At 45.5% G+C, this 27,783-nt stretch overlaps 2 protein-coding genes across 3 annotated transcripts in view; one reads left to right on the top strand and one right to left on the bottom strand.

The window, feature by feature from the left end:
- Nucleotides 1-230: 230 nt before the first annotated feature.
- RXFP3 (relaxin family peptide receptor 3) lies at nt 231-3,901 on the top strand. The gene has a single exon (XM_043488807.1). It carries the CDS (start codon nt 258-260, stop codon nt 1,632-1,634), a length of 1,377 nt encoding a protein of 458 aa, XP_043344742.1. The 5' UTR covers nt 231-257; the 3' UTR covers nt 1,635-3,901.
- Nucleotides 3,902-8,201: 4,300 nt separating this feature from the next.
- SLC45A2 (solute carrier family 45 member 2) overlaps nt 8,202-27,783 on the bottom strand; it is a 36,071-nt gene continuing 16,489 nt past the window's right edge. For both annotated transcript variants that reach the window (XM_043489141.1, XM_043489142.1), the window contains 5 exons: nt 22,717-23,042; nt 18,178-18,321; nt 17,412-17,535; nt 12,577-12,782; nt 8,202-9,890 (listed from right to left, as the gene is read on the bottom strand). In XM_043489141.1, coding sequence (XP_043345076.1) covers nt 9,666-9,890; nt 12,577-12,782; nt 17,412-17,535; nt 18,178-18,321; nt 22,717-23,042 — 1,025 coding nt within the window. In that variant the 3' untranslated portion in view covers nt 8,202-9,665. The remainder of the gene's footprint in view (nt 9,891-12,576; nt 12,783-17,411; nt 17,536-18,177; nt 18,322-22,716; nt 23,043-27,783) is intronic.

Genomic DNA, 27,783 nt, shown 5'->3' with positions numbered 1-27,783 from the left:
GGGCTGTACGTCTCTACTCTCGAATTCCCCTCCAGAACCGGCGCTCGGCACCCATTCTCAGGCCCAAGGCCAAGCTCCGCGCTCCGGGGACGCGCCTGGCGCCCGGTTCCTAGGCGCTCTCTTCCACAGCTACTTTGCAAGCCCCCGCGCGCGCCGGCACCCCGGGAGAAGCGGACTCCCCTTAGGAGCTTATCTCCCGAAACATGACCTAGAGGCCCCAGCGCCGGCAGGTGTCCGCGGCACCCGCCCCAGCCACCATGAATAAGGCGGCTGGCGGGGACGAGCTCACAGAACTCTTCGGTCCGATCCCGGACCTTGTGCAGGCGGCCAACTCCAGCGGCAACGCGTCGCTGCAGCTCCAGGACTTGTGGTGGGAGCTGGGGCTGGAGTTGCCGGACGGCGCGGCGCCGGGGCACCCCCCGAGCGGCGGCGGGGCGGAGAGCGCGGACCCCGAGGCCCGGGTGCGCATCCTCGTCAGCGTGGTGTACTGGGTGGTTTGCGCGCTGGGGCTGACCGGCAACCTGCTGGTGCTCTACCTGATGAAGAGCAAGCAGGGTTGGCGCAAGTCCTCCATCAACCTCTTCGTCACCAATCTGGCGCTGACGGACTTCCAGTTCGTGCTCACCCTGCCCTTCTGGGCCGTGGAAAACGCCCTTGACTTCAAATGGCCCTTCGGCAAGGCCATGTGTAAGATCGTATCCGTAGTGACGTCCATGAACATGTATGCCAGCGTCTTCTTCCTCACCTCCATGAGCGTGGCTCGCTACCACTCGGTGGCCTCGGCTCTTAAGAGCCACCGGACCCGAGGGTACGGCCGGGGCGACTGCTGCGGCCGGAGCCTGGAGGACAGCTGCTGCTTCTCGGTCAAAGCACTGTGCGCGGTGATATGGGCCTCCGCCGCGCTGGCCTCCCTGCCCAACGCCATCTTCTCCACCACGGTCAAGGTGATGGGGGAGGAGTTGTGCCTGGTGCGCTTCCCCGACAGGTTGCTGGGCCGCGACAGGCAGTTCTGGCTGGGCCTCTACCACTTGCAGAAGGTGCTGCTGGGTTTCGTGCTGCCGCTAGGCATCATCAGCCTGTGCTACCTGCTGCTGGTACGCTTCATCTCCGACCACCGCGTGGCCGGGACCGAAGGAGGAGCCTCAGCGGCCGGGGGAGGCCTGGCCGGAGCCAGCGCTCGGAGACGCTCCAAGGTCACCAAGTCAGTGACCATCGTGGTCCTGTCCTTCTTCCTGTGTTGGCTGCCCAACCAGGCGCTCACCACCTGGAGCATCCTCATCAAGTTCAACGCGGTGCCCTTCAGCCAAGAGTACTTCCTGGGCCAGGTGTACGCGTTCCCCGTGAGCGTGTGCCTGGCACACTCCAACAGCTGTCTCAATCCCATCCTCTACTGCCTCGTACGCCGCGAGTTCCGCAAAGCGCTCAAGAACCTCCTGTGGCGCATCGCGTCGCCTTCTCTCACCAGCATGCGCCCTTTCACCGCCACCACCAAGCCAGAACCCGAGGACCAGGGGCTGCAGGCCCTGGCGCCTCTCCACCAAGCCGCGGAGCCCGACCTGCTCTACTACCCGCCCGGCGTGGTGGTCTCCAGCGGCGGGCGCTACGACCTGCTGCCCAGCAGCTCCGTCTACTGACGCGAGCCGAAGCCCAGGGCGCGCGCCAACTGCAAAGCGGTTTTTCCTGGGCGGAAAAGAGTGAAGGGATTGCTGGGGGGACCTCCGGATCAAGAGTTTCGGAGGGACGAGGATGGAGCGGAGCACAAAGGAGCAGCCTAAGAAGAGGTTGGGGGCCTTCTCCGGAGTGGGGAGGCTGCGAACCCAGGAGGAGAGAGGCAGCTGGCAATGGGGCCGAGCTCAGCCTTACAGGCCCAAGCCGTCAGCCTCCGTTCCGCTTCTCTCTACACGCACCCTCTTCCTCTTCTTAGGTTATCAACGCTGGGCTGTGTAGGGCGCCCAGAAGAAGGAGAAGGCATCCGGAATGTAGAGCAATTCGGGGGCGAGGAAGTGGCCTCAGCCAAATGGTGCGCCGACAGCTGAGCGCATGTATTACAGAAACTTTTTTTTTTTTTTTTTTGGCAGCTCTTGAAAAAGTCCTCAAGGTGCACGCAGCCGAGGGAGCCACCCTCAAAACCTTTGCGCCCTGGTCTGGGACAGCCAGGGCGCGAAGGTCTGATCTGCTGCTTGGCTGCGGTCAGGCCTAAAGGATGGGAGCCGGAAACTTTTTCGGAGTTGAGAGAAAGAAGTGACAATCTTGTTGCGCCCGCAGGAGAAATGCACCGGGAGAGAGCCACCTCCCGTGAGGCGTATGCTTTATCTTTTGGGTCGGGGAGAGTGCGCAGACGCGGAGCCTGACTGGGACTCTGCCCTGCCTCGGCGCTCAAGGGTAGCCGGAATCAAAACGCTCCCATGTACTGGAGCTTTTTACTCCCGGGAGTGGCTTCCCTGAGAGAGCGAGCAGACTCAGTGAGGTTACAGAGGCTGAAGAGAGAGACTTCTTCAGGCTGACGGCCCCTAAGGAGAAGGGGGGTCCACCTGCTCTCTTGGTACCCCAGCAGCAACTGAGTGCGCCCTGCGCTGGAAGCTGGGTTCCCTTGGGAGCCCTGCGAGTGCCTGGAGACGCTGTGTGCGCTCGGGTCCGTGCACGGCAGGTGAGCTGTGCCCAGACGCAACCTGAACAGGTCTGAGGAGACACACCACTGGGAGAGGAGACTTTTCTGCAGCCTCTCCCTCTCACTCTTTGGGAATCAGAGAGCGTGTTTGATTGAGGCTCTAGACCAGCAAGTAGAAGAATGACTCGGCCGCGTTTTTTGTAGGCTTAGATAGAAGATCAAGAGATGCTGTAGAAGCGTGGTTCCTGAACACCAAATTCCCAGAAGCCGGAGTCTGATCGTTCCAGAGGAGTTGTGGGGTGGGAAGGGGAATGGGAGACTCAAGTAAACTCCGTGCTGAAGGGGAAAGAGTATGGAGAGTCTGTTCTGTGTGATGTACCAGGATTTCAGGTGTGGGGTTTCTTATTGGTCATAACACTGAGGAGAGAAGGCAAGATTCAGAATTCCCACAGGACTCTACCTTAATCAAGTTCCATTCATTCTAAAGAGTGCTCAGCACATTGACACACATGATTAATTCTTCCGTAAGCCCCAGTCTATGGGACCTTCTGAAGGGTGACACATTTCTCATGACAATTCTGTTCTGGTCACAGCAGTATAGTCCTTTCTTGAGGCTGCTCAGAGGGAGGGATGGAATGATCTACCCATCCAGCTGCCAGTTTCAACAGAGGTGCTACTGTTTTTCTCTTTGGCGACCTAGTTTGCGATCACAAACAGGCAATGTGGGCACCTACTGGTGTGCTTATTTTCATACCATAAATAATCACTATATAAGCATGTCTGCTTCTATAGCCTCTTGAACCATAAATTACTTTGTGATTTTGTTGTAAATTCCCAGGACTGTCTGAGATATAAGGCTCAAAATGTGAACTCCATAGCTCCAGCGTTCCTGTCCCACTTCTGTAACACACACAGTGCAAAAATTAAGACCCTGCTGCAAACACAAAAGCTGCTTGACCTCCTCAATTCTGAGCAGGCTTGAAGAAGGTAGCTTTTTCAGAAAACAGAATAATGCTTTTGTTTTAAAGTAGTCAAATTAGCCTCTCTTTGCTGTTTAGGATGAAAACTTATTGGTACCGATATTGAGAACCAATGGGCTAATAACCATTGAACTATAAACACAAGTCTCCAAAATATAAAGTAAATGAACAAGCAAACATCTACAAAGAACAAGTAGTAGCATGGTAGTGTAGCTCTGTGTTACACTGACATTAGACACTTACTGAGACATTCTCTTTATTAAGCAATTTGCTGTTTTGAATTTGACAATAAACAATGTGTGGATTACCCAAGGTTTTTAGGAAAATATGTTGAAGTGTGTACTTCTGATATGATGGGCACTAGAAAAAGAGAAGGGGTGGGGGCAAGGACTTCATGAAAGAACTCTATGAAAAGAGTCACCTTGTCCCCACCCACACCTGTGGACTTCTAAGAACATGGCTAGAGGGAGCCAAGACCAAAACTTCTATCTACAAAAGGACAAAAGCATCAACATGGAAGTGGTCAAATCCAGTTGAGATCATCAAATTATTTTTTTTTTAATGTGTGTTGTGTGCCTAGCTCTGTGTTGAGTGTTGGGGTCATGTACACATTCCTAACATTTAGAAGGGGATAGTACCATGTACATGAGGCAAATGAGTCATGGGATAGTGAGTTGAATGTCATGTTGTTGTTCAGTCACTAAGTTGTGTCAGACTCTTTTTGATCCCATGAACTGCAGCACTCTAGGCCTCCGTGTCCTTCACTATCTCCCTGAGTTTGCTCAAACTTATGTCCATTGAGTTGGTGATGCCATCCAACCATCTCATCCTCTGTCACCCCCTTCTCCTCCTGCCCTCAATCTTTCCCGCATCAGGGTCGTTTCCAATGAGTCAGCTCTTCACATTAAGTGGCCAAAGTATTGGAGCTTCAGCATCAGTCCTTACAATGAATATGCAAGGTTGATTTCCTTTAGGATTGATTGGTTTGATCTCCTTGCTTTTGAATATCATAGTAAGGGCTAAAAGGAAGTGCTGTTTGTAGGAATACAGGGATGGAGAACTTGATTCTGTTGGGGAATCAGAGACTTCCTCGCCAAAGCAGTATTTGAGATGGAACTATGAATATGGGCTTCTCTTGTAGCTCAGCTGGTAAAGAATCCACCTGCAGTGTGGGAGACCTGGGTTCGATTCCTGGGTTGGGAAGATCCCCTGGAGAAGGGAAAGGCTACCCACTCCAGTATTCTGGCCTGGTGAATTCCTGGACTGTATAGTCCATGGGGTCACAAAGAGTCAGACACGACTGAGTGACTTTCACTTCACTTTCTTAGGAATATGAGTACAATTTAGATGGGCAATCTGGCAATTGAGACAGAGAGTAGGTGCATAGCTAGGGCATTTGAAGCTGGGGAAATTCAGTGATCAAAGGCTTTGAGGTTGGAGTGCCAGGTGCATGGTGGGGGAGGGAGAAGCAAAGCAGTGTGGCCTCCCTTTCTCCTACAGGATTTACTGGGATTTCTAGGAAGAATGTAAATGTCCCTGCACTTGCTTTATTTGTCTGGGAACAGGACAGTTTTGTCCCAGAGGAGATATGTCATTGGTATACTAAGAACAAGTACTTAAGCTCCAAAGGTGGTTAAGAGAGTATGAAAGTCACTCAGTTGTGTCCAACTCTTTGTGACCCCATGGACTATACAGTCCATGGAATGCTCCAGGACAGAATACTGGAGTGAGAACCTTTTCCTTCTCCAGGAGATTTCCCAACCCAGGGATCGAATCCACGTCTCCCACATTGCAGGTGGATTCTTTACCAGCTGAGCCACCAGGGAAGCCCAATAATACTGGAATGGGTAGCCTATCCCTTCTCCAGCATATCTTCCCGACCCAGGAATCGAACCATGGTCTCCTGCATTGCAGGCAGATTCTTTACCAGCTGAGCTACCAGGGAAGCCCTGGTAGATTAAAAGACTTTAAAAGCCTTTACGGTGGTTAAAGTCTTTTAAAATTGGATTCTATCTGCTCATTCAAATCTCAATGAAGTTGAGTTCAAGGAGTAAAGTATTACTTAAGTGTGAGTGTGAGTGTGTGTGTGAGAGAGAGAATCTGTGTGCTCTAGCTCCCTTTTCCATCCCATAGCCCGCCCAGTGTTCCATCTGAAAAGAGCTTCATTTGTAATGAAGACCATGCCCTGTGGTTGGCCACAGATGACTATTCTTGACTTCTTGGGGGTCCAGGGAAGACAGTTTTCAGTTGCAGGTCACCCTCCCAGCCCACCCAGTCATTCATTTCAAAATCTTTAATCAGCAGAGCAGTCCTTGGAAAAATGATCAGAAGATATGTGTTGAACTCAGCAAATAATTCCATTTCCAAATGTTGCAGAGGTCAAGAACAGGTAGGTGAGGCAGGAGAGGTGGCTGGATGCCTGTTTCTTTCTTAAGGCTGTGTGATGTGTCATGTGGAAAAAGCTTCCCTGGTGGCTCATTCGGTAAAGCGTCTGCCTACAGTGTGGGAGACCCAGGTTTGATCCCTGGGTCGGGAAGATCCCCTGGAGAAGGAAATGGCAACCCACTCCAGTACTCTTGCCTGGACAATCCCCTGGACAGAGGAGCCTGGTGGGATACAGTCCATGGGGTCTCAAAGAGTCGGGCACGACTGAGCGACTTCACTTTCCTTTCCTGTGTCACGTGGGGCCCTGAGAGCACTGGCTCATTCTCATCCTAGGCCCAGGGCAGGGGTCTTGTGTGGGATTGGGAGCAGGTGTCCTCCCTGGGCACTCTTCTAAGTCAGTCATGACCTTGCTGTTCTTGGATGGATAACGTGAGGGGGAGAAGGAGGAAGGAAGACAGGGGAAGATGGAATCTTTTTGCTGGTGAATGTAATAATTTCATTTGTGAGTGTATATTCCAATAGTGGGTGTTCCTGGTGGCTCAGATAGTAAAGAGTCTGCCTGCGGTGCTTGAGACCAGGGTTCGATCCTTGGGTCGGGAAGATTCCCCTGGAGAAGGAAATGGCAACCAACTCCAGTATTCTTGCCTGGAAAATACCATGGGTGGAGGAGTCTGGCAAGCTACAGTCCATGGGGTCGCAAAGAATCTTTCAGGACTGAGCAACTTCACTTTCACTTTTCTTTTCACTTTCATTCCAATAGGTGGCGCTAGTGGCAAAGAATCTGCCTGCCAATGTGGGAGACGCAAAAGGCATGGGTTCGATCCCTGGGTGGGGAATATCCCCTGGAGGAACGCATGGCAACCACTCCGGTACCCTTGCCTAGAGAATCCCATGGACAGAGGAGTCTGGCAGGCTACAGTCCAAGGAGTCACAAAGAATTGGGTACCACTGAAGCAACAGAACACACACACACACACACACACACACACACACACACACTGATAGAAGGCAGCGGGCCTGGATTGGACAGAAAATAAGGGCCACTGTGCCCAGGAGGGAGGCAAGGCTCAGAGGTTGATCAGTGGAGCCACAGCACACTGAGGTCTGAGAAAAAAGCTCAGCTCAGTCTGGAAAAAATTAATCTGGAGAAAATGGGATAAACTGCGGGAACCCAGAGAACCTGGTGCTGGATAAGGAAGCTGTGTGTGTTCTATAGGTGGCAAGTGTGGGCAGGGAAAGGAAGGAGTGACCACTTTGGTGTAAGGCTTGCCCTCCTTCCCCTCCTGCCCCACCCTACACAAACTAGAAGAGCCCAGATCCACAGGGGTATCCCAGAAATACCTCCCCACACCCTAGCACTGCCCCTGCCACAACCCAAGAGCGGCAGAGATCAGGCTCTTAAAAGGGAGGCAACACAGAGAACTGCAGCCTGGAGCCATCAGACCTGGGCAGCCAGGACCCCCACCCCGGGTCTGATACTAGAGAGCGCTGCTCAACTCCCCACTCCCACCTGTACCCCTTCCCACATAGCAAGGAATCCATGGAGCTGCCTGGAGCCTGAGCCCCGCACCTCCACCCCATAGACTATGCTTCAGTATGCAAGACGTCAAATTCCCCTTCTAAATGGCTCCGAGTCTCTTAAGGGCTTCGTGGGTCCTTTCCTCTTGAAGGTGGAAGACACCGCTGTGAGTCTGTGCACCCTTAGGTGTGAGGGGAGGCTGAGGGTGACTGTTTGCAGGTGTGGTAAACAGTAGGGGGTTGGGAAGGCTGTGGACGTGCAGATGTCAAGGTGCCTACAGGGGCCCTCACAGTGCTGGACGGAGCTAAAGGTGGGAGAAGGGGAGATGGGCCTTTATCAGCAGTCTCTACCTCAGGCCCTGCAAATGCAGATGTTAGGAATGGACCTGCACCCCTCATTTTCCCAGAGGTTTTGTGAAAGGGATCCCAAAGAACCCCCAAGCACAGTTCTCCTTTGCAGTATCCCTTCCCCAAATGAGTCTACACTGCAGGCTCCTGGCCACACTACCGAACCGTCCATTCTGCTAGGCACCAGGAAGCCGGAAAAGAGCCTGAATCCCCGTGTCCTTGTTCTCAAAGCAGCTCATTTCGTGTCTTCAAATTCCCTTCCAGCATGGGAGGTCTCCATAATTTAGAAATTCACCTGAGGCAGTGGTTACACAACCAGACTCTAAGATGAGGCAGGAGAAGGAACCACATAACATGTTTTATTTATTTATTTTTTCCACATAACATGTTTTAACTTGGAGAAACATGTGGGCAAGTCATTCTGCACCACTCAGGCACATCTGGAATTATATAGAAGACACTTATGAAGGACAGGTGATGGGGAGATCTAGGCCTGAGGAAGCAGGATGGCGAGACTTTAAAAAATAATGACAATGGCTGTCATGTATCAAGTGCAGACCAGCGGCCAGCCTCCAGCCCGAGTGCTGCTCTTATAGGAAACAGCAGAGCCCAAGTGCCTGGGTTCAAAGCCCAGCTCTGCCACTTCGGAGCTGTTTAGCGTCAGAGGAGAACTATAAACCTCTCTGCCTCTGTTTCCTCATCTAGAAAATGGAGATCAGCAGCAGCAGCCTCTCCCAAGATTGCTGTGTTAACATGGGTAAAATGCTGAGAATGGTGGTAAGCACTCCATAAGGCTTAGATATTACAAATGGTCACCACTCTCTGGGGTAGGAAGTATTGGGTGGGTCATAAAGTTCCCTCAGGTTTTTCCATAAGATGTTACAGAAATCTCCAATTAACTTTTTGGCTAACTCAATATTACCCCAAATGTACGATGAACAAGTGCAGCTTTTGAGGTTCTGTAGTTTGCTGGGGAGCAGCAGAGCCAGGATCCCAAACCAGCTCAGCTCTAAAGTTCACAGTCTTTGTGTTAAATCATGCTGCCATCATGAACTTCAAGGGGTATGACTGAGAAATGCTGCTTCACTTGGAGAAGAGAGGATTACAGGAGAAACGGGAGGCAGTTCTTTGAAAGGCTTCCAGTGAGACTCCAGGGACTGGAACAAAAGTGCAGGCTAGAAAGATTTTTACTATTTCAATAAGATGAGCTATTTCAAAGTGGGAAATCCTCTAGCATGAGATGTTCAAGCAGACTTGTAGGGACAGTATAAATTAACATGAATTAATTATGAGTGAGTTAAATATGAATTGAATATGAATGAATTAATATCTCAAATCACCAGCCTTATTTTGCATAAGGATGCATTGGATGAAAAATATAATGCTCCTGACCATATATGGACCCCCTAGTTAAAAAATAAAAATAAAAAAATTACGTCACAGGATAAATTACAGCATCACAAGTGTGTGTTAGTCGGCGTCTCTGGTTTCATCAAGGCCTGAAACGCCCTGTGGAAAACAGACCATGCCTCCCCATTCCACTGCAGTGACTCAGTGAGGCTGCACGGAGGCGCTGTCATCCACACTTGCCCTTTGCCACCAGTGACTGGCGGCATGGCCCACTTTCTCCTAAAACAAGTCATGCTTGAAATACTGAGACTGATGTGGACAGGGCTGGCTGGGAATAAGGGGCAGTTACTGCAGTCAAAGTCATAACACGTGGCATCCAAAGGGCAGATACAAAAAGACGCAACGCTAAATAAAGAGTGATTTCATGCCATGTGCTCCATTGTGTCTGAGGTTAGGGACCATGTCTCTTTATTGACCTAATCCATATATCTAACAAAGAGAGCCACAAAGCAACAGCCAATCAGTGCCACCGCAGAGGCCGTGATCACCACGACGACGACGCTGCCGGCCGTGTTGACCAGAAGACCCAGGCCACCTCCAACCAGGATCTGAGCCAGCTGCACCATGCATGTGAGGGCGGCGCAGTCCAGGCCCTGCCCTCTGCCGCTGCCGTCCGGGCCCCCACCCAGGGCCCGCTGCTTCTGCAAGGCAAGAACAGGGACAGCATTTGATCTATGCCAACTGTTCTGTAGGGCAGAGTCAGCAAGCAAACGTGTTCTTTAGAAAGCCAGATGACAGATACTTGCAGCTGTGGTTACAAACACATGACTTGGCCGTTGCAGTGCCAAAGTAGTGACGGCGCACAAACAAGTTCCAATACAACCTTAGGATGCTGCTATTTGATTCAAGCTCCACCCCCTGCCTTTCCCCACTCCCTGCCACAAAATCTTGAATATTAACTATGGGAGTTAAATGATTAAGAACACAAAATTCTCTCTTCCTAAGTACTCAATAAATACAATGGATTAGAAACAATAAATATCCCTTTTCATCCCTTCCTTAGAGTTGAAAGTTCAAACACTTAAGAGGATGTTGAGTCACAGATACATGTTAGGAGAGGCAACATAAAAAAGCAATTCAACCTTTTCAAATAGGGCTGTTGTTTGGTTAGTAGATTAATGTTTGATTACTATTTGACATTTGGTCTGAACTGGCTGATAGCATTGCCATTTATCGACTATCATATACGTGCCAGGGCTTGGGCAAGGCTCTTTCACTTAGGTTGTTTCATTCGTGAAATGAATGAAACTTACCACCTTTCCAGAGGCACATGGTGCCACCAGGGAAACCCCAAAGCGTTAGTCCCTCAATCATGTCCAGTTCTTTGTGACCCCATGGACTGCAGCCTGCCAGGCTCCTCTGTCCATGAGGATTCTCCAGGCAAGAACACTGGAGTGGGTAGCCATTCCCTTCTCCAGGGGATCTTCCTGACTCAGGGATTGAACCCCAGTAATCTGCATTGCAGGCAGACTTTTTTTTTTTCAACCATCTGAGCCATCAGGGAGGCCCATATTATTATCATTAACCTCATGATAACAATATTACTACTACCTACCATTTTTTGAGTCTTTGCAAGCTGCCAGGTAGGCATTATGCTAAGCAGATTACCTATACTATCTCGTTTCATTTAACTTTCCAACAATTCTATAAGGTGGGTATGTCATTCCTATTTGATTAGAAAACTAAGGCTCTATGAGTCTGAATGATAATTCCTACACTATTAAATTAAAAAAAAATCATTGTGCAGGAAAATGCATAGTATCCTTTGAATAAGAAAAGGAAAATGAGAAAATGCAATTCATAATTGATAGATTTTCATTTAAAAATACTAGAAAGATAGACAAAAATCAGGAGAAAGTGGCAACATGTAGGAGCCTGGGGTAGGGGGTAGGGGAAATAGGGAAAAAGAGTGGAGGGAGAGGTAGGCAGCTGCCACCGGATTCACGCTTGCATATCATTGTGCTTGCTGAACCATGTCGTTGTATTTCCCATCTAAAAATGAACTCATTTTGAGTAACACTTAGTAAATAAATGGACAAGATCTCTGGGCTTCCCTGGTGACGAAGACGGTAAAGAATCCGCCTATAATGCAAAAGACCCAGGTTCGATCCCTGAGTCAGAAAGATCCACTGGAAAAGGGAATGGCAACCCACTCCAGTATTCCTGCCTGGAGAATTCCATGGACAGAGAAGCCTGGCGGGGGTCAGAGTTCATGGGGTCACAAAGAATTGGATACGACTGAGTGACTATTTTTTTCGCTTTATGACTCCCTAGTGCCCCATAGCTGCCAAATGGGGGAGGCACGATTTGAATCCAGGTTCTTCTGAGTCCATAGCCTCTGTGTTTGGGACCTAGTATCATCCAACTCTGTCTTGGAGGGGCGGTTCTCAACAACAGCTGTATCTCTAGCAGCTAAGTGCCTGCCATGCATTGAAACATTAGTGACGATGTCTGCCAGGGGTAAGGACAGCTGCAACTCTTGTTTAAAGGTCTTAACGCCTAGTGCAACCCCGCCGCACTGCGCTTGCCAGATCAAATGATGAAAAAGAAGGCCAGTGTTCTAGTCACATGGACATGTGTTCAGCATTTTTGCAGTTTCCTGCTGGGATGGATTAAGCTAATAGTTCTCTTTAGCTTTTACAGTTGAGGAAATGTAAGCCTATTTTCAGGGGGAAAGTTGCATATTTTGATAAGAAAAGGTGGTCATTTTAGAGCAGAAATCCCCAACCTAATGCTTTTTTAGGGCCACGTGGAGTCTTGCCCTCTGGCTTGGATGCCCAGATGGAAATGGAGATGGGGCAGGCCTCCCTTGAGGCAGCTAGAGAGTTAACCATCTACCACCAGCTTTCGTCCCTGCACACAGGGCATGACTTACTAAAACCCCATTTCCAAGGAAAATATTGCTCAACCAGTAACTCCCAGAAATGGCACTGGACCTCTGTAGCGGTTGAGGGCCGGGGCCCTTGCTGTGGCACGCAGAAATGGCTGCAGGTGCATGGTGCCATGAGCCCAGAGTTTCCCCCGCTTTGTCTCTTTGTGACTGTGGGCTGGCTTCTCAGCATTACCAACCCTCCCTTTTCCAATCTGACAAATGGGAGTAACGGAGCCTGTCCAACTGCTCCCAAGTGCACTGGGCTTCAGAGTAAGGAGGAGGGGGTGGGCTGGGAACATGGTCATGCCTTGGCCAGGCCTTCGTAGCATCTGGCTGGACATTTTAGTGCTGCAGTTTCAAGAACCCCTATTTTCCAGCTCTGCTCTACACTTTCCCAAGTCCCCCCACCTTCAAGTGGCTCAGACGTCACTCAGTACTGAGGTTCGACCACGCACCTGCTCCTCGTGGTGATACACAGCGATGAGGTTAAAGGGTACCGTGTACAGGGTGCTGGACATCACTCCAAACAAGGTGCACATGACCAGGGTGGAGTAGACATTCGGGAAGAGCCCGATGAATCCTGTCCCCAGGCCAAACAGCAAATACCCCATAAAGTAAAGACCCTTTAATCCAATGCAGGGAACCAAAGCTTTCTGAAAGTCTGTGGGGAGAAGAGAGGGAGAAATTATAGCTGGCAGTGCCTCACACCATCTCATAATTTCAGACAACCTTTGCTTTTGAAGATTCACTTTTGTTTTTTTAACTCTTTACTTTGATATTGAGTCAGGAACAAAAGAACCTCCTTATCTGTGCTTAAAAACAGCCAGTTTTGGGAATCAGTTTTGAATCCTTTGCATAAAGGAGAGTTGGTGATTGCCTTCCTGGGTTGATTTTCTTTTCTGCAGGGAAGGACCAGGTACTATGTAGTGGGCAGCTGTATATAGCAACAAGATGCAGAAGAGATGATTGAAAAGCCCACAATTATGGGACTCTGGGGTGGCAGGACATGCAAGAAAAGTGCAGGTCTTTCTAATTCATAGGGATCTATCCCAGCAGGACCAAAATGACAATCCAGGTCTATCTTGACCCAAAGTCAGGTTGGAGGAATTGAACATAACCAGAGTTTATGGAATAAGCTGAGTCATTTGGTTTTTCCGCACACCCCGCCCCCCCCCCGCCCCCACCGAATGCTGTCTTCGCAACCTGAGAAGGAGGTAAAGAAGGTGCATCGCCTACAGACACTGGCCCTGATGTGCCAGCCCTTCCCAGTCCGGTCAGGGGACATCTCTGTGTCAGGCACCTCCCCATCGCTGGCACCCTCACACTCTGGACAAGTTCTACAACTTCTCCAAAACCTCAGCTTCTTGATCAGAATAATGGAACTAGTAAAATCCTTGCTGGCAGTTGTTACTAGGATCCAATGAAATAAGATAGCTGTGAAATCCCCCAGCTGAATGCCAAGCATACAGAAGACGTCACAGACTTCGCTGAATATGGTTGACTTTTCACTGGGGTCTCCTCGAAGCAGGTAAACTTGGCTTGCTCATAAAAGACTCATGGTAGAGCTCATTCTTTAAAATTGAAAATTTTGCTTTAAACTATTTTCCTATATTTTCCACCACAGTAGGGAAAATCCTTAGGAATGTTTTATCTTCCTTTTTTAATCATTTATTTTAATCCATAATTTTCTTATCTTTCCTCTGCCCCATGCTGCTAGAACAAATGAACCCAGGAGATAGATAAAGGATAGAAACTAGAAAATGTGCCTACTTAAGAGTGAAATTTCCCATATCTATTCAAATAATTACTGGATTTACATTGCACAGACAAGAAACCTCACTGTATTCCATTTGTATTATTGTTATCTTAATTATGCATTAAATTTGTAAAGAGAAAGTTGCTCAGTCATGTCTGACTCTTTGCTACCCCATGGACTTTACAGTCCATGGAATTCTCCAGGCCAGAATATCAGAGTAGGTGGCGTTTCCTTTCTCCAGGGGATTTTCCCCACCCAGGAATTGAGCCCAGGTCTCCCTCATTGCAAGTGGATTCTTTACCAGCTGAGCCACAAGGGCCACCTAAGGATACTGGAGTGGTAGGCCATCCCTTCTCCAGTAAATTTTCCTGACCCAGGAATTGAACCAGGGTCTCCTGCATTGCAGGCGAATTAAATTTGTATCCATTAGGTATTACATTGGTATCAATTTGGAATTCCAAAAATGTTAAAGGAACAACATTGCTTCCTCTGTTAAATTCATGCCATGCTTGGAGGGGTGTTGTCAAGGCTGAGAATAAAAGCAGTATAAATCTAGTTTGCTTAATGATTACATTTATGCAGAAATTGGAATATAAGTTGTCTTAGTACCTGAAAGATACGATCAGTATTCATTAGGTAAATGCTCTCACCAAGTAGATGGGCCAACCAGGAAGAAAGCAAAATGCTTTATTTATGAAGAGAAATCAGTCACTGTCAGGGCCAAGTTGGCTTGCCCTCTGCTGTGTCTGATACTAAATAACATTATGCCTCTCCTTAGGGTTGGAGAGAAATGACTGGTTTAGGCCCCAGCTTTGAATAGTAGTCTATGCTATGAACAACTGGCTATATTTCAGTACTCAGCGTGGCTATACTCATTGATCTAAGTGTACCTAAGGAGCTTGAAAACAGTCCTTTATCACCATCCCCCATCTCTTACCCCAGCAGCCAGATTGCCCTACCAAAGTCCGTCTGGATAGAAATTCTGGGTTGTCAACCTGGTGTTATGTGATGAGTCCAAAATACACGGTTATCCAGTGTACTCTGGAATTGTGGCAAATGATTTATTCTGCCCAGAGTGGGTTGGAGTGCAGAGGGAAAGACTTAGGCACAAGCAGGGGCATACTGGAGTTGGGTCTGGGTAGGGAGGGAGGAACAGCAGCTCAGGCAGAAGAAACCAAAAACAAATACAGAGACATGAGACCATCTGGGAAGTGAGTCATTGGGGGAGTTCCTGCTTGGGAGTGACTGAGGTCCAAGGATGAGCCAGGCCAGACTGTGAGTCCTGGAGCACCAAGGTCAGGACCTTCACTCTATCTTATTGGAGCCCCTGAAGATCTTTAGGCAGGGCTGGTTGGTATTTTATAAAAACATTTTAGTTCTAACTCGCCATCTTAGGAAAATCACAGGTTTATACACTAATATAACTTTCAAAAACTATTAAAATAGGAGGAATTCTTGTACAGAGAGATTTTAAGTAGAAAGGTCCTAAAAAATAACATGCTCTTGAATTTTCAAGAGCCATGAAATTCATGTAGGAACTCAACCTAGCTAATGGAAGGGTCCCTGGGAGGGATTCTTTGAGGAAAACAAGTTAAAATTGACATAAAATTAAAAGGCTAACAACTTTTAGAAAAATATTTTCCTCTTCAAAGAATGAGGATGGTAGTAACTAGTTGCCCCACTTCTTGAAAGCACAGAATGAGATAGATAAGTTATTAAATCCTTTCAGTCTAATGCTCCCTGGTTCTAGGTATTTGAAATTGTCCTCCTGCAAGTTTTTTTTTTTCTTCTTCTTCTTAATTTGTACACTCTTGACCCAAGGATCAAACCTGTGTCTCTTACTTCTCCTGCACTTGCAGGCGAGTTTGTTACCATTAGCACCATCTGGGAAGCCCAAGGTGGGTAAAGGCATTCCCTAGTGGATCAGTGGTAAAGAACCTGCCTGACAATGCAGGAGATGCAGGTTCAATCACTGGGTTGGGAAGATCCCCTGGAGAAGGAAATGGCAACCCACTCCAGTTTTCTTGGCCTGGCAAATCCCATGGGCAGAGGAACCTGGCTGCACTCCAAGGAGTTGCAGAGTCAGACATAGCTCAGCAACTAAACAACAAGGGGAAAAAAGGGTTTTGCTAAGGAAATGTAAGCTTCAAGCTACCAGTATTTCATTACCATAAATTTTAAAATAATGAATTTTATGGTTTTATGATTATGGGGTTCATGGATATGATGATATTAGGTCTCCTTTCCCCAGTTGTGCTATACTTTAAAGAGATTTTCTTGATCTCAAAACAGGTTTTCAGCTATGTTATGGCTGGGTAAAAGGTTAAATGCCAGGCTAGGGGACACTATACATTTACTTTCCTCTCCAACAAGAAGTACACTTCAGTGGCAGAATGATGTCCCTGGGAATGGTACCAGGGATTGTTCTCCATTGCCTCCCCCTCTCCCACCTGGGCCATAACTCTGCTGTCCCCTGGGCCTGTCCAAAGCCTGGACCTCTGCCCTGGGGATCAGCTATTTTTCCCACAATACTGAACATGCTTCCAAATTTCCACTCCAAATGAGGGACCTGCATACATTTTACAGGTCTGAGTTTTCATTTAACTCAATCTCACTTAGAGATTTCCATACAAATTAGCAAGCACAAAATGAGCCTGTGTGACGCCCTAAAGTTAGAGGACATCCACTTGGACATAGTTAAACCCTATCCCAGAAATCCCTTTGAAATGGTAGCTCAGACGGTAAAGCGTCTGCCTACAATGCAGGAAACCCGGGTTCAATCCCTGGGTCGGGAAGATCCTCTGGAGAAGGAAATGGCTACCCACTCCAGTATTCTTGCCTGGAAAATCCCATGGACTGAGGATCCTGGTAGGCTACAGTCCATGGGGTTGCAAAGAGTCGGACACGACTGAGCGACTTCTCTTCACTTCACTTCAAACCCAAACCCAGAAATCCCTTTGAATACAGTGTCCCCATAGATAAATTTAGCCAAGGTTGGGGTTGGGGGGTGAAATTAATAGACCCCATGGAAAGCTGATGCCTGAGAAGAAAAGCTGTCCTTCTCAATCTGGAACAGGGCTCCTATAACATACCACCCTACCGATCGGAGCTGAAGTTATTTTATATTACTTTTGTGACCTATCATATTAACCATCCCTCCTATTTTCTGTCAAGATTGATAAGTGTACCTATGAAACCCCATGGTGATCTCACTGCAGCAGAACCCAGACCTGCTTTTAATCAACCATCTTGGCTGTGATGATCCCTCATGCATCCAATATTTTACCATGGTGTTTCCAAGATTTCCTCTTATTTCCCAAAGTATCTTGATCAGGAGCCCCCCTGATTCCAAGTACAAAGTAACTGCTGTGGAGAATGGCCCCCAGGATTCACTAGGAAAAGGCTACTTGATGTGGTCTCTTCTAAGGGACAAGGTTTTTCCTGATCTCCATATATTTACCAAAAATAAAATCCAAGATTCTGCTAGACCAGAGCCCTTAGAAAGACACCCTCAAAAGGAGGAGGCTTACTTACAAGAATAAAGCGAGGAGAACATAGAGTTGATGCACAAGCCCCAGCATCCAACCTCGACCCCTCTTTGGTAGATGAGGAACTCTGTGGAGTTGTGGGTACCATAGGGATCCCCGTGGTACACGATCTGCAAGAGAGATTTGAGGCCGCTGAATTCCCAGTGTGGGTTGGTACGGATCCCTTCTCATGTTCTCTGTGTCTCTCTTCCCCCATGACTGTGTCACCCTTTCATCCTTTCACGCCTCCACTCAAGGACCCTCAGGAGGACTTAATGACTATTGCATCCAATCTAAACAACATGCTTCAAATGTTGAACATCCCTCCTTCTGTCTAACATCTGATTCCACCTGACTTGGCAACCTTGTCACCCCTATTCTGGTACAGCCAACAGGCTTCAGACTCATCTCCACACATGCCAGTCCTATCTCCAATTGGAATGTTTCCTCCCTGTCCCCTCCCTCTCCAATTCCTATTCCGCCTTCAAGACCCAAATCACACTGCCCCTCTTTTATTAAGCCTGCTGTGACCACTACAGCTCACCTCAAATTTTCCTTATTTGTTGTATTTGAGTGAGTACTGGTCCCATAGTGTCCTCTAACTGTGCAGGGTGTAGAAACGTCCCTCTGGAACTTGTCTATAAGCCAGCTCCCTGAAGGTACTCTCTCTGCGGCTCTCACTGTGCCCATCCTAGAGGCACTCAGAAGCTCCACAGCTGCTGATCGAGCGATTGGTATGTGAGACAAAGAGCGGGTGCAGACATGTCTGTTACCTGGCCCATGAAGTCTGTGAAGAAGAGCATGTTGGATAGGAAGGCAGTCCATCCAATGAGGTGGCTGATGCAAAGGCAGCGGTAATGAGCGGGCATGCTCCTCAAGGCCCTCAACAGTGACCTCAAGGTCATAGTCCTCTGAGTCTGGAATAAAATACCAAACAGGTGTGACATTCAGTGTAGACACACAGCTCACTGTGGGAGCCAGCATGCAGCCATATTACATATCTGCTAGTAGTCTATCACACAAGGTCACACACCATCTGGACGCAGCACCATGGTTTCCATGGAGTGTTCTCACAGGAGGTGTTCTGTTATGTACTTGCAGATACTTCACAGTTTTAGGCCAACATCAGGGCTTTGAGGACATAAGGGCGAAGGGGCTAGAAATAGACTTGCTTTGAGCCAAGATGTAAGAGCCTTCAAACTTCCTATCTTTGAATGACAGAACCACTGTACAAGGATGAAGCTCATGGATTTAAGTAGTCCCTAGATGGTTATAATTCTTTGATCTCTTGATTCTTAAAATCTGGTCATCCAAATTCCAAGATGTCCTCTATACTCTCTCTCTTCATGATTCTGTTCTATTCTATGGCAAAAGGATTTTGCAGAAGTAACTAAGGTTACTAATCAGTTGGCTTCAATTATTGAACAGGGAGATTATCTGGGTGACCCTAATGAAATCACATCAACCCTTTAAAAAGCATAGATTTTTCTCTGGCTGGGAGCAGAAGGGGAAGCCAGAAAGTCTCAAAGCACAAGAATTGCTGGGGTTTGAAGGTGAAGCAGGCCACAGGGAAGAACTTGAGTGTGACCTCCAGGAAATGACTGACCCCTGGCTATCAATTAGCAAGAAAACAAGGGCCTCGACAACCACAAGAAGCTGGATTCTACCTGCATGAGTTCAAAGCTGATTCTTCCCCATTCAAACCTCCAGATGAGAAGGCAGCTACACCAACACCTTGATTTCAGCCTTGTGAGACCCTGAGCAGAGCACTTGACTGAGCCCACCCAGACTTCTGACCTACAGAACTCTGAGATAATAAATGGATGTGGCTTGAAGCTGCTAAACCCATGGTAGTTTGTTATGTTGGAGTAGAAAATTACTACATCGAGCCAATCAGCTCCCTGCTCTGGGTCAGGTACCTCCTCCTGGTTTATTTCTTTGGATCCTGCCGTCAGTCAATATGTGTAAATGAGCCCTAAGTCTAGTCAGAGGTGAGAACATTGTAGAACATACACATACACATACACACAAAAATACACACATGTAAAATGAATACATTCTTTAACCTAGACTTAAATTATGTTAAAACCAGAGGCTATAATTTATTGGTGCCAGTAGCTTTGAGAGGATGAAAAAAATTGAACTATTGACACAATTGTTTTGAGGCAAAAGAAACAGGCTTTAACAGTTTGTCATATGAGAGAAGAAAAATATCTTGGAAATATTAAGAAATCAGCTGCCCTGAAGACACCAAGACAGTAAACATTGACCATGGTAGGGTGATGGGTCTCTCTTTCTGTCTGATTTCTATTTGTTCTGAATCTTGACATAATAAAATTGGATCTTAGCTAGTGTATTTACAAGATAGTCTCCTGAGACTTTTCCATTTTAACTATGAGAAAATTGTTTTATAACTCTTAATCTACTATGATTTTTTTTTACTTCTTTACTTCTTTTTTAACTTCTTTTACTTCTTTTTTACTTCTTTGATGCAGAAAATTATATTCACTCATTGTAGGGTTGCTGTACAGGTTGATTTTTTATTTCGTGGATTTTATAGTATTTAACCTAATGACCATGACTACACTGACTTTTATACTTACTCAGTATTAAAAAAAAAAAAATACATAGACATTACTATGGAGTAAGGAAAAAAATATCTTCTGCATGTAGAACATGGTATTTGTCTAAATAAATGGTGACCATAGCAGAAATCCAACGCAGAACTATTACTTTTTCCCTTGACTACAGGAAGAAACAATTAACGGTATAGACTGAGGAATAACTGCCTGATTTTCACATCTCAGACCAAGTGATTCATCTTTAATTTCTTCCCCTTCTTTCCAAAAATTCAAAAATTTAAAAAGTGAATCTGACCAGCAAGTATTCAGCCTCTTTCAAATATTCATTTATGCTTTGGCCTTATATATAATTTCAGCCTGCTTTCATTGTTAACCCAATTTTTTTCTTTCTCCCCCAAATAAATAAAAGCTTCAAAATTATGCTTTTCTGTAAAAGCTGTGAATATAAATATTCAAAGTCCTTCTGGATATTTTAACTCAGAATGAAAATTCAGCTAGCATCTTGTTCAGTGACTCATCAGTTCCCTCAGTAAAATCCTTGCAATGATTTTGAGCTGTTGGGAGTTGTTTTACTGCATGCATTTGTCAACTGGAGATTGGGTCATGATGGATTTATTTATTTATTTATGTTCATGATGGATTTATAAATGAAAAATGAACAGAGCCATGAGGGGGAGACAGAACTGCACAAAAGTACCCTCAGAAGGAGACTAAATGTTGAAGCGAGCAACTAATGGTGGGGAGGAAATAGAGATTTTTATGGTATCCAGTTTCAACAATGAAATAATTCAGGCTTCTTGCCATTAAAAAAAAAAAAAAATCCCAGTTCTCAAATTGCACAGCCACCCTCATTTTGGAAAGTAAAGACTTTGACAAACAAGGATAGGTAGGACCTGACACTGTGGAGATGCCCGGTGCTCAGCTGGAAGCTCCCCAGATGCACTATTGGAATAGCAGTCAGGTGCTTGATTTTGAGCCTAAGATACATTACTGTTTTTTTTTTTTCCTATGTAGTTTCTCTTTTATCTTTTTGTCACATAATAGAAGCATTTAGAGCCTACAGTGTTGTGCATGTGGCGTATGCTGATACAAGTTAATTGTATTTGATGCATTTCTTCTCCTAATGGTGTAGAGGGTTTTATATGCTTTTCAAAAGACTTCCACACACTTGATTTCATTCAGTCATCACAACAGCCTCGGGGCAGACTGAGACAACCTCTGTTGGGTGACTCTTTGAGGGCCAGTCAATGAAAAGAGGGCAAAGAGGCAGGCATAATCTATCATATCTACTTATCTTAAGTAAACTATGTCTGGTTTTATTCCTTTAACCCTGACATTATTTCTTCTTTATTTTCAAAGTAATACTTGTCTATTACACAAATGTTGAATACACTGAAGGGTTTAGAAAAGAAAATGAAGACCACCTGTTAGCCTATCACACAAAGACAATAATTTCAATGAGCATTTTGGATGTATATCCTTTCTGTTTTTTTCTCTGTGTCTGCATAGCTTTTCCCACAATCTCCACTGTGGAAAATTCCTCTCGGTCGAACACTTGGTTCTGCAAACGACCTCTGACATCCTTGGCATCTTTATGATTGAATAAAGAGCATCGTTATCTAATGGTGAAGTGATCTAGTCACACCACTTTTCCTAGAACTGCCCTCTGAACCTGCAACAATGTGACCACCTCCAGGGCTTCCCCTTCTTCCTGGAGCCTACCAGGGCATTTACCATCCAAATAGGTCACCCTATGTGCCTTTGATCTGTTTAAACATATGCAAATCACCCATAATTAGACTATATATTCTTTGTGGGCAGAGAATATATGTGTTTTTCATTGCAACCCATTGGCCACTGTTTCCTTTAATTCCACCTTAAAATGCTTGGTCACTCAGGGCATGATAAGAATGCTGTCTTTTTGGAATTTAATGGTTAAACAATTGTTTATCTGTAAGTATCCTTTATGGCAAATTTTCAATCCTCTCTTCTCTCAGGGAATGGGAAAAAACATTCATTTTGTATATATATGTGTGTTCTATCTGATAAATTATGTCTTAAATAAATCTTCAAAAACACACACATCTAATGATCAAAGGGCTTCCATTGTGTGGCTATTCCATGAATCCCATGCTGCTGCCTTGCAGAACCACCCAGCAAGGGAGCTCCGTCCTACCCGATACCAGCAGGGAGTATAAATGTTTTCCCACAGGCAGTCTGGAGCCCCAAGGTCTCAGCAGGTCTCTGGAGACCTAAATTCTCCTATTTTCTCTATTCACTGTGTGATCAAAATAAAATGAAGGCTCCATCTCAATAGCCTCTTAGTTCCTCCAGTTCCCAACTGGGGATGCTGTTATTTGGAATAACAAATTTATAATCCTAATCTAGCCTGAGGATGGATGATTCCAGGCTTCTCTTACGGCCTAACATTTTACAGCCAGCTTCAACTTCCCTGATTATGATGGTCTGCAAAGAGTCAGAGGCAGAGGGACAAGAGGGAAATGCACACATTTTTCTATTAGGTGTAAAGTTTTAATTCCAAGGGATAATAGCTACTGGGCATTTGCAGATTCAATTAGTAGATTCACAAAATTTCAACTTGAGGAATACAAAACCTTTTACATCAAATAATCAAGCAAAACAAAGAAGGATTAACGTTTAAAAGGATGAACACAAGGAAAGAACAAGAGTATTTTCCCTAAGTAAGTAAAAAAAAATTTGCATCTTTACCTGTTCAGCAGGATTTTTGGTTTTTCCTCCCTGCAGCACCAACTCTTGGTTTACATAACCATTTTTTACTTTCTCAATAGACCCATACTCATACATTTTGTCTGATGATGAGGCAAGGTCCTGGGGGGCTTGCTGTGGGGGAATGTCCTTTGCGACATCTGTAAGTGGGGCTTCAGGGATACTGCACAGGTGGATAATAAAACACAAAGTGAGCACCAGCGAGGAGAAGAAGAACATGACTTGGAATTCCGTGCCCAGCAGTCTTCCCAGTTCCAAGTGGGCCCAGTCGATGGCACCCAAAAGGTAACCAAGAGCACCTCCCAAACCTGCAAAGCAAGAAGGAGCTGTATTAGCATTAATTAGAACTGTCTTCTCTCTCCATCATGTGCAGGCCCTCTACTTCAGTGGGAAAGTTCCCTGAGGACAGCAGAGGTGGCCTGGTTACAATTGGATTAGCAAAACAGGGAGAGGCTAAGTCATCTGGGCTGGATGTGTGGGTTCAAGGCCTGGCTCTAGTACACATTTGCTGTGAACCTGAATTTCCTCATTCATAATATGGGGATGATGATTAAAAAAAAAAAGTAATGTTACTAGCATGTCTAGACACATAGTTAGCACTTAGCAAATATTGCCACCATCTGAAGTCCCACGATTTTCTAAACTGCACTCTCAACATGGCTTAAGAACTAAAATTCCTGGCCCTAAGAGCCCTAGTTTCTGATTGTAATAAAATATAATTATAGCATTGTCATTGATCTGTTAATGAGTTTCTTAGGGTGACACAAGTTTGCAAAGATCAAACAGCCTTGGAATCTCTCTTCTTTCCCCTATGACAAGCTAAAGGTGTGACTCGGGGGGATAAGTTAGGAGTTTGGGATTAACAGATACACACTACTACATATAAAAGAGATAAACAACAAGGACCTACTATATAGCACAGGGAACTATATTCAATATTTTGTAATAACCTATAATGAAAAAGAACCTGAAAAAGCATCTGTATAACTGAATCACTTTGCTATATACCTGAAATATTGTAAATCAACTATACTTCAATAAAATAAAATAGAAAACAAAAGCTAAAGGTACTTGGTACCAGTTGATAGCCACAGAAAAAATACAAATTTAAATATGAATTTTTAAAAAATTATTTATTTATTTGGCTGTGCTAGATCTTAGTTTCAGCACCTGGGATCTTCAATCTTCACTGTGGCATGCGGTTCTTTAATTGCAACACTTGAACTCTTAGATCTGGCATGTGGGATCTAGTTCCTTCATCCAGGTCTCCTGCATTGGGAGGATGGCGTCTTAGCCACTGGACCACCGGGTAAATCACTAAATATGAATTTTTAAAAATCTTGTTATCCTGTCCCAGGATCCTGATCTGAAGTCTTTCTGGTGCTCAGCTTACCTGTTTACACTTAAAGACAGTGTGATCTGAGGGACATTGAGAAAGGATTTCTCAAAAACGATCCTGCCCTTACAGCCTAACATCTGAAATTCTGCCATTAGTGATTCATTCTTTTGGGTTCCTGTTTTTAAAAGCAAGTGCTCCTGGTACAGACAAGCTATTGCAGGTCTCAGTACTGAAGTAGTAAGTGCTCCTCAGATGGTCTCCCTGGCCATCGGCACCAGTGACATCTGAGAGTGCTGGGCTGCAGTGGGCATACCATGAGGCAGGGGGATGTCCAGGGAGGTAAGCAGATGGATGCCAAATACATCTACCTACAATGCAAGCGTAGGGCTTATCCTCCTGCAAATACCTTTAAACATCAACCTTCCATCCTGTCTTACCAAAGAGAAATATCTATCTACCTAGTCAGATCAGCTTTGTGTTTGTTTTTCTTTTTCTTGTGTTAGTGAAGTCTCCATTTTATCTCCCAGGTAAAGACAACATCCTGGGACTTGCCTGGTGGTCCAGTGCCTAAGAGTCCACTCTCCCAGTGTAGGGCGCCTGGGTCCAATCCCTGGTCAGGTAACTAGAACCCACATGCCACAACTAAGAGTTTGCATGTTGCAGCTAAAAGATCCCACATTCTGCAAAGAAGATTGAAGATCCTTCAAGCTGCAACTAAAATCTGGTGCAGCCACATAAATAAATAATTTTTATTTAAATCTAAAAAAGACAATATTCTCACAAATCAGATAATTAAGGAATAAAACAGAGCTTAAGGAATTCTCTCGCAAACCCTAAACATTTAAACTTACCTAAACACTGATCCCAGGAACACAAATCTGAATGCCAGGTAATTTGAATCCTAATTTATCCAGAATGCTGGAAGGATGGATGATTCTAGTCACCTCACATTCTGTCTAATTGCAATTTACCATAGAGAGTATTTACAGATGAACAAATTTCAAGCACAAATTTCAAGAACAAATTTCAATGCCCTGAGTGACAAAGCATTTTAAGGCAGAATTATGGGGAATAGTGGCCAATGGGTTGCAATGAAAAAATATATAAATATATATGTTCTCTGCTAGCAAGGACTATGTAGTCTAGTTATCGGTGAGGTGCGTGTATTTAAACAGATAAATGATACATAGAGTGATCCGTCTGGATGGTAGGTGCCCTGGTAGGCTCCAGGAAGAAAGGGAAGCCCTGGAGGTGGTCACATTGTTGCTGGTTCAGGGGGCATTCCTGGGACACGTGATGCCACGGATCGCCATTAGACAACGATGCTCTTTATTCAATCATGGAGATGCCAAGGACGTCAGAGGCCATGTGCTGAGCCAAGCAGTCAACCAAACAGAATGTACTAAAAGCCTAGCTCTATAGGAGGGTCTGTCTAAACCAAGGTTTCTCCGTCTCAGCACGACTGACATTTTGAGGCTGGATACGTCTTTGCTGGAGGCTGTTCTGTGCATTGTAGGATGTTTTACAACATGTCTGGCCGCCTCCATGCGATGCCAGTACAACCTCTCCACTAGTCAACAGCCACGAATGTCTCCTGATGCTGTCTAATATCCCCCAGGGGGACAAATGGGCTCCAACTGAGAACCCTGTGCAAAACTTACACATTCTTTTCTCAAAACCACCATTTGTGACTAGATCAACGGTTGTGATACTGCCATTAAGTTCTCCTATTATGTATGCCTCTTTTCTTCAAATTTATTCTTCCACTGAGCAGACGAAATTCAGAGCAGAAGACCCCTGCCCATTTGAAAGAACTGATGTGTGAAGTAAACCTTCCACTATGCAAACAGAATGTTGGTTTTATTTTATGAATATAAATATATGGATATAATCATAATGATGGATTATATTAGATATTGACTTGAACACTTGAGTGCTACAATTGGAGGGTTTCCTAGTCTAGTTTTATGTCTACCGATGTCATGTACTTCAATAAATATTTGAATACTAAATTTATGTAGAAAACCTCTACTAGCTTCTGGGGATATAAACATAAATAAGAAATAGTACCCCCATCCCTTCCTCCCCAGAAGATAGTTTCAAGGAGAAGAAGGGCCTTATTTCTTAAAAATCTTTTTATAAAGCAGGACTTCTTAAACATTAATGCACACATGAATCACATGCTGCCTTGTCACAATACAGGTTGTCTTAGTCTGTTCCAGCTGCTACAACAAATATACCATAAACTTCATGACTTATAAATACCAGACACTTATTTCTCACAGTTCTGGAGGCTGGGGAGTCCAAGATCAAGACGCCAGCAGATGTGGTCTGCTGAGGACCCACTTCCTCATTGAAAGCCATCTTCTCACTGTAATCTCACTTGGCAGAAGTGGCAAGGGAACTGGCTTGGGCCACTTTTCTAAGGGCACTAACTCTGTTCATAAGCCTTCATGACCTAATCACCTTCTAAAAGCTCCATCTTCTAACAGCATCACATTCAGTTTAGTTCAGTTCAGTCACTCAGTTGTGTCCGACTCTTTGTGACCCCATTAACCGCAGCATGCTAGGCCTCCCTGTCCATCACCAACTCCCGGAGTTTACTCAAACTCATGTCCATCTAGTCGGTGATGCCATCCCACCATCTCATCCTCTGTCGTCCCCTTCTCCTCCTGCCCTCAATCTTTCCCAGCATCAGGGTCTTTTCAAATGAGTCAGCTCTTCGCATCAGGTGGCCAAAGTATTGGAGTTTCAGCTTCAACATTAGTCCTTCCAATGAACACCCAGGACTGATCTCCTTTAGGACGGACTGGTTGGATCTCCTTGCAGTCCAAGGGACTCTCAAGAGTCTTCTCTAACACCACAGTTCAAAAGCATCAATTTTTCTGCACTCAGTTTTCTTTATAGTCCAACTCTCACATTCACACATAACCACTGGAAAAACCATAGCCTTGACGAGATGGACCTTTGTTGGCAAAGTAATGTCTCTGCTTTTTAATGTGCTGTCTAGGTTGGTCATAACTTTCCTTCCAAGAATTAAGCGTCTTTTAATTTCATGGCTGCAATCACCATCTGCAGTGATTTTGGACCCCCAAAAAATAAAGTCAGCCACTGTTTCCACTGTTTCCCCATCTATTTACCATGAAGTGATGGGACGGGAAGCCATGATCTTAGTTTTCTGAATGTTGAGCTTTAAGCCAACTTTTTCACTCTCCTCTTTCACTTTCATCAAGAGGCTCTTTAGTTCTTCACTTTCTGCCATAAGGGTGGTGTCATCTGCATATCTGAGATTATTGATATTTCTCCCAGCAATCTTCATTCCAGCTTGTGCTTCATCCAGTCCAGCGTTTCTCATGATGTACTCTGCATATAAATTAAATAAGCAGTAACAATATACTTGACATACTCTTTTTCCTATTTGGAACCAGTCTGATGTTCCATGTCCAGTTCTAACTGTTGCTTCCTGACCTGCATACAGGTTTCTCAAGAGGCCGGTCAGGTGGTCTGGTATTCCCATCTCTTTTAGAATTTTCCACAGTTTCTTGTGATCCACATAGTCAAAGGCTTTGGCATAGTCAATAAAGCAGAAATAGATGTTTTTCTGGAACTCTCTTGCTTTTTCAATGATCCAGTGGATGTTGGCAATTTGTTTTTTTTTTTTTTTTCATTTATTTTTATTAGTTGGGGGCTAATTACTTCACAACATTGCA

This window comes from Cervus canadensis, chromosome 16 (genome assembly GCF_019320065.1).
Source record: "Cervus canadensis isolate Bull #8, Minnesota chromosome 16, ASM1932006v1, whole genome shotgun sequence".
Taxonomy (NCBI): domain Eukaryota; kingdom Metazoa; phylum Chordata; class Mammalia; order Artiodactyla; family Cervidae; genus Cervus; species Cervus canadensis.
Note: the sequence above shows the minus strand (reverse complement) of the source record. Positions and strands in the feature narration are given on the sequence as shown.